The 6837-nt window shown below is 32.9% G+C and overlaps 1 protein-coding gene across 2 annotated transcripts; it reads right to left on the bottom strand.

The window, feature by feature from the left end:
• Positions 1 to 4356: 4356 nt before the first annotated feature.
• LOC105323603 (small ribosomal subunit protein bS16m) lies at positions 4357 to 6111 on the bottom strand. 2 transcript variants are annotated; one of them, XM_011422669.4, is made up of 3 exons: positions 5975 to 6111; positions 5291 to 5540; positions 4357 to 4673 (listed from the first exon to the last, which is right to left on the bottom strand). In XM_011422669.4, the coding sequence occupies exons 2-3, from the start codon at positions 5538 to 5540 to the stop codon at positions 4363 to 4365; spliced, it is 561 nt and encodes a 186-aa protein (XP_011420971.2). In that variant the 5' UTR covers positions 5975 to 6111; the 3' UTR covers positions 4357 to 4362. The 2 variants fall into 2 exon arrangements, with proteins under 2 accessions (XP_011420971.2, XP_011420972.2); XM_011422670.4 differs by having other exon boundaries at positions 5965 to 6102.
• Between the last annotated feature and the right edge of the window lie 726 nt (positions 6112 to 6837).

The raw sequence follows: 6837 nt of genomic DNA, 5'->3' as shown, positions 1-6837 counted from the left end.
AGTCAAGTCAGAAGTCGTAATTAGTTGTATAATCTCAGACATATAATGTCCAGCTCTCCTGAGCTCGACAAAAACTACCCCTCACCAGAAAACTACCTGCCGCGCACCGCGGGAAAATTCTCCCAGCCAACCAACAACCAGAATTAAATATAGAACTGACCATTTGCTATTTTTAACTTTAAGGGATAACACGTATAACACAACTTTTTAATATGAATGATTTTATTATTGTAATGATAAACGTTAATTTGTGTAAAGCTGAAATAAAAAATGCATAAAATAATATTTACGAAATTCAACACTATCACACTTACGTGTAAATTTTCATTGAAAATTTGTCATATTCTGTTCATCAAAGGAAATACGGGAGATAACTCTAACTGTGCATTTAATATGAAAAATCCCGAGATTTCCGAATATCAACAGTTGGTGTAAATTTGAAGCGAGTAAAAACGTCGGTGAAAAAGTGTTGAATTCTTCATTTATATGAATTAAATTTTTAGATATAAGGTATTTACAGCCTCAAAATGGTTTGTTATGAATAAGTTGACTGTTATTTTCAATGCAGGTGCATTATATTTTCTCCAAATCGTTTCGGAGCGATTCTGTGGCAATTTTTTGCAATATTACGGATATTATGGGAGGCATTTTAACTGAGTGTAGTAATTGACGCATACATTTTTATAATGTTTAGACATTTTAACTTTAAGATAAAAACAATTAAAGAAAGTATTTCTCACCAAATTCGCTTTCAGTAGAACTTCAACGTAATAGGACAGTCTCAAACTATTTGATCAGACAAGTCGTAAAACTGCCGCCGCCTGATGGCAAACGAGTTATGTTCTAAAATCATTGTGCAAAACATTATTAATTAAGTGCTATAACGCACACTTGCGCACTGACCATATACACCCATATAAACCTGTTTTACCACTACCAAATATAGAAATATTGTAGCTATTACCGTATATGGTGAATCACACAATCACGTGACAGAACACGAATACCAGTCAAACACTAGTAACCCATGAATGAGTTAATGATGAAATGTATAGACGAATGAATGAGTATGTGAACCTTGGTTATTTTAATAATAGACAACAAGGCTTGTGTGGCTCAGCAACTTTTTATCTTCGGTGGTAAATGTTATCGATAAATAAATAAATGGCCCTGTAAAATATATTAATACAAGGAACATTAAATATAATGTATAATTATCTGATGTATAAACCATAAACATCAAATAAACTGTGATACATGTATATACTAATACACTATACATGTACAACACTTGTATATTTCACTATATATTTGCATTTGAATTCGATTCAGTGATCTCTGCTGAACCTATTTATAATATAATAAAAATGAGTTATTTACATATTTATTTACAAATTAATATATTGAAATACTGACTTACCAAAATTATGGAATTTAGGCGCCGACTGATAAATCTAAGTTTAAAGGCCACGTAGGTGCACTGCTGTTGTAACTGAATTAACCATGCAATTTGTTAAATATTAATAAGCTATAATTAAATCCAAATCTCAATGACTGAAAAACTGAAATAGAAAACTATATAGACTTAAACCAAACATACGATCTCCTACCTGGACTCTGAGCAATATGAAGAACACCCTCAGAGTCAAACCAGTCTATCTGGTCAGTCAAGTCACATGATAAATTGACCAATCGCCCATCAAACTTTTGGCGGGAAAATATTAATTCAATAAAATTACAAAATACTTGATAAATATCCTTATTCAACTCCCGTAATTAATAATCTAAATAAAACTTTTATTAACACACACTATTTTTTTATATTCGAAGTAAAATTAATACATAAAAGAAACTTAACTTTTAAAGTTTAAACGAATATTTTGCTATGTTACAAGTATCGCATAGCCCCCTAACTCCGTCACTACCCTAACTCCGTCACTTTCGGGAAACTCCTCGCCGTTTGAAATCAAGTTCGATTATGACGTCATTTTTTGAATGTCAAAAATCTTTAATTAAATGTCAACAATTTGCAACGGTTAAATTTAAGAATGTGTCAAAAAATAACAGAATTAAACCTTGTTCATTTTATGCACCATTAATAGCGTGAAATCAGCTAAAACTTTTTCACGGGTGCACTAAAATATCGATATTTCTGACATGCAGGCCCATTCGATCATTTACGGTGGTCAGTCATTTCAAGAGAGGTCAAGATGAAACATTTCACTTGTAATACATCTTGGATTAAGGTAATTAATACATTTTTTTCAGTCCGCAATAGCCTTTATGCACTACTCTTGATGATAACGTCAAATCGCTCATGCCGATACTTTTGCCTTATACAGGGTTACAGATATATCCGGTATATCGCTATTTAGAATATGCTACATTTCTAAAAATGTAATAAATAAATAATGTGATAAGTAATATATTAATTAATGATATAAAATATTTGAAATATGTAAGGACATAAATCAAACGGCATCCATACATTCTGAAAAGACCATTGTGGCTGTTGTTACATGGACCCATTTTTTATTCTGGCGATCATTTCATTTCGATGAAATTAAATACAATTTATATTGTAAGTACCATTTTTACTTATTATAACTTGGCCTAGATACAAATGAAGTTTTAGCTAAATTGTTAATGTGTCTTCATTCCCTGCCATATCATAGAGCATGTGGGTGACGGAGTTAGGTTCATAAGATATAATAAGCACGCGTGATAAACGTCGTATTCAGAGGGCTTATTTGAATAAAAATAAAAATATTTTTGTTAATTATTTTATAAATTATATTGTTTCAGATTATATTAAGTGATTGCAAATGATAAAAACCGCAAAAAATAATTTACAGAGAAACGCGGGAGGTTTTCTGCTTATGGTGACGGAGTTTGGGTACTCGGGGATAAATAAATGATTTACTAAATACTAGATTATATTCAATTTTGTTTTCCCTCAGACTGAAATGTCACACTTTCATTCGTTTAAACATAGCACGTGATTGCCTCATATATCTCTATATTTGTTCTGTGAGAAATAATATTAGGCAATATGGCCGACGCTTCGCTTACTCATTTCGACATTTTATAGTATTTAATACATAAACTGCATGCCGTAAGTTCTGAAAGTATTTGGAGTACCGGTAGTTGCCCTTTGAAATTCTTTGAAATTAGAGTAGTTGCCCTTAGAATATTGACGTCACATTGTTTTGTCTGGAGCAGAACAAAATGGCAGCGTCAAAATTTGCTCAAATCTCTGCAGAGAAAGGGAGAACACATTAAGAATTGAATAGCAACAATACATTGCAAGTAAACATGGGTGAAGCAAAGGTTTTTAAAGAGTATTTGAAAGGTGAGATTGAAAATTTTGAAGAGTTTAAATGAGTTAAATTGGACGAAATGTTAGGCATCTTGAACCTGGCTTTGCGAAGATCATTGCTATTTGTGAACAAATATGTTGCTTGATAGTCCTCGGGAAAACAAAACACTTATTAGGTTAGTTACTGACTCACTACAGAAATATATTGGGTTGATCAATCTCATAGATGGCTCGGCTTCGCCTCGCCACCTATGAGATTGATCAACCCAATATATTTCCGTAGTGAGTCAGTTACTAACCTAATAAGTAATAGTATCGGTGTGACACCAAGATATTCCGTTACTTGGTATTTAAGCATTGAATCATAATGTTTTGAAAGATATAGTCTCATAACTGCAGCGGTGTGTGCATACAAATTGAGTAACGCGCGTTAAATTAGGCTGAAGATCAGCAAAATAAATTTCAACATAAAATCCTGTCATACATATTGGTAAAGGTAACTGGCATTTATCATGTTTATGCCAGATGAAAAGCTGTTAGAAAGGGAGTATCAATCCATTGTTTTAATCACCATTGGGAGATTTACTTCTAACGATCTCCAATCTTCAGCCATGTCCAGTAACTCTAAATTATCCGGATTGTTTTATTTGTACCGTTAATCTGCCTTTTACATAGACAAATTTAGTAAGTTATCTAAGATTAATATTACTATCAGTTATTCAACAAAATGCTTGGCTACGTTGGTCTACGGAGACTCAAATAGGTTAAGGAGTTCAAGCCACAACCTTTTTTTTTTTAATTTGAACTCAACTTGTATATTTGTCCATTATGTCCATTGGGGAAAATTTGCAATAACTTTGTAAAATGCATGGAGACCATCAATAAATTTATTTTTATTTTTTTCATTTCATTTATAAAGTTTGAAGGATGAATAAAATTTTTATGGCAAAGAAAAAATATATTTGTGGCTGAGGGTCAGAGACCCTTAAGACAATACCACTGTGTATCTTGTGGCGAAAAATGAGAATTGAAAGACAGAGATTTCAGATTTTTAATACAGAGGCTTTCTTTGCTATAGTTATAGATTCTGATAAAGCTTCCTCTAGGTTGGTTACATCTGATTTTACAGTTTTTGTCTGATTGTCTGTGGAAGGTGAATGGTCAATGTCGACACTTTCACTTTTGACCTCCTCCCCTGACTGGTCACTCTCATCTTGAACAATCTTATCTGTTTCCTCCTCTTTCTCCTCCAGGTATTTTTCCTTTAATTTCTGTTCTAGTTCCTCTCGACGCCGAGTTATTCTTTTTGCCTCAACCAGAGTGTAAGGATGAATTGGGAAATAGCCAACAATACCTGAAAGTATAAAAATAAAAATGGATCAATCTTTAAATATAACATAATCCTGTGTGTGATAGTTTTTTTAAAGCATGATACATAATGGAATATGCATAATTATCATGATATTTGTTAGATAATTTTAGCATAAAAATCAAACAAAAACAGTTGATGTCCCAAGTGCATGTGATAGAAATGTGTAAAGAGATAAAATGAAATCCAGCAGGTATCCAGACATGAAATGAGCAAATGTAATGAATTTTACCAAACAAATGAAGTAAAGCATGGGCGCATTCTGTGCTGTACTTAAAGTAAGACTGGTTACATGTATCAAGTTTTCATCATACTCAGTAATAAGTCTTTGTCATACCTAGTAACTGTAGCACAGCATGTGTGAATTTTGTGCTGTACTTAAAGTAATAGTGATTACATATTCCTATTAACTGTTGCATGGGGGGGGGAGGGGATGATGGGATGAATTCTGTGCTGTGCCTAGTAACTGTAGCTTGTGGCGGGTGAATTCTGTGCCATACTTGAAGTGATACTGATTAGATGTATCAAAAAACAGGGAGGGTGAATAGTTCTGTGCTGAACTGACAGTGATACTGATTACATGAATCAAGTTTTCATCATACCTAGTAACTGTAGCACGGGGCGGGTGAATTCTGTGCCGTGCTTGAAGTGATGTCGGATCCTGTCTAAGTTTAGCCCCAGGACCTGCTCCCCAGTCAGGTTTGGTAGCCTGTCATAAAACCCCAGCTGTTCCTTGATTTTCCTGTCCCTTGGATACCTGTTCCATGTGACAACAATCTGATAGAACGGACGATTGGTACAGCCGTACCGAGCCATTCGTACCACCAACTTGGCTCCTGGGTAGGGTTTCATCTGCAGAAAAATAATATGTTTATTTACAACATGTACATAGATACGAGAAGGACCCACAAACAATGCCAACGATCTAATAATGGGTACTATTTGAAATTACAAATCATATAGAGAGCTTTTTTCCAGTAATCTTCTCAATAAGAGCTAAAAGATCGTTCATTGAAAATGTCACAAACTGGAGTATCATAAAAGCTTTATATTAAATTAAATATAAATGTTCCCAGTCAAATAACTACATTAGCATGATCAAGCAGATATTCCTTCGCTGAGAATAAACAAAGAAAAGTTTATTAGATACATACATGTATATGAATGTAATTATGCAGTACATTTGACAGAGGAAATTCGATTTAACCTACGACTTTATGCAATCAAAGTATTGGAGCTAAGAGTGCAATGCCTAAAACTATTGATAATATACTACCTTGCATTACCTTTCTGTATGCGAACTACTATTGTCCTTTTAATTTATCTTATAAGACTTATTCTTAATTCATTCCAACTATCGTTGTTGCATGTTTATCACTTGTAAAGTAACTCGTACTATAAATTTATATCGCATCACAATAACTTGTTCAAGGACAAATTCGTGTCCATTTCATTTTGAATTGTGAAAGTCAGGACCATTTAATTTTAACAGTTTAAGGGTGAATTCTTTGTCTGATGTCGAAGAATTTTCAACTGAATAAAAAATAGTATTATTTAATACCCACGATATAGTTAAAATTAAATCCTTTATTTCTTTTTGAATGATATTAAATTCAAAACAATCTCATTTCTTTTCGTGTGCAATAAACTAACCAGTAAATGAATTTGTCGCACAATCATGAGCCCCAGAGCAATACCGAGGACAGTAAGCCAAAAACAAAAAACAAAACAAAAACAAACAAACAAACAAAACAAACAAACTTTTAAAAAACCCCAAAACCCACCAACATTATATTATATTTTTAAATATAACACGATTGAACAGCAAGCAACCAACCACAGAACGATACAGAATTAGGAAATTTCTGTTAAACACAAGTTATGTTTTTAGCTGATAGTGTATAAGGACCCCTTTCATATCAAAAGTCGAAATTCAATACTACTTTACAAGGATATTAGATAAAGCTTTAATATGTAACCTTCAAAATTATGTTCGTCACGGTACAAATGTACGAGTGAATGGTTCTAGGATTTTCATTATCATTTATTGAACTGATGAAAAAGTATATGGGGGTTACATGAGTAAGCTTCACATAATCTACATCACCTGAGTTTATTCAGGATAACAAATAAAGATCCTCAATATTCA

The sequence above is a fragment of the Magallana gigas genome, chromosome 6, assembly GCF_963853765.1.
Source record: "Magallana gigas chromosome 6, xbMagGiga1.1, whole genome shotgun sequence".
In the NCBI taxonomy this organism is placed as follows: Eukaryota; Metazoa; Mollusca; class Bivalvia; order Ostreida; family Ostreidae; genus Magallana; species Magallana gigas.
The sequence above is the reverse complement of the archived record's forward strand: the minus strand, read 5'-3'. Positions and strand labels throughout refer to the sequence as shown.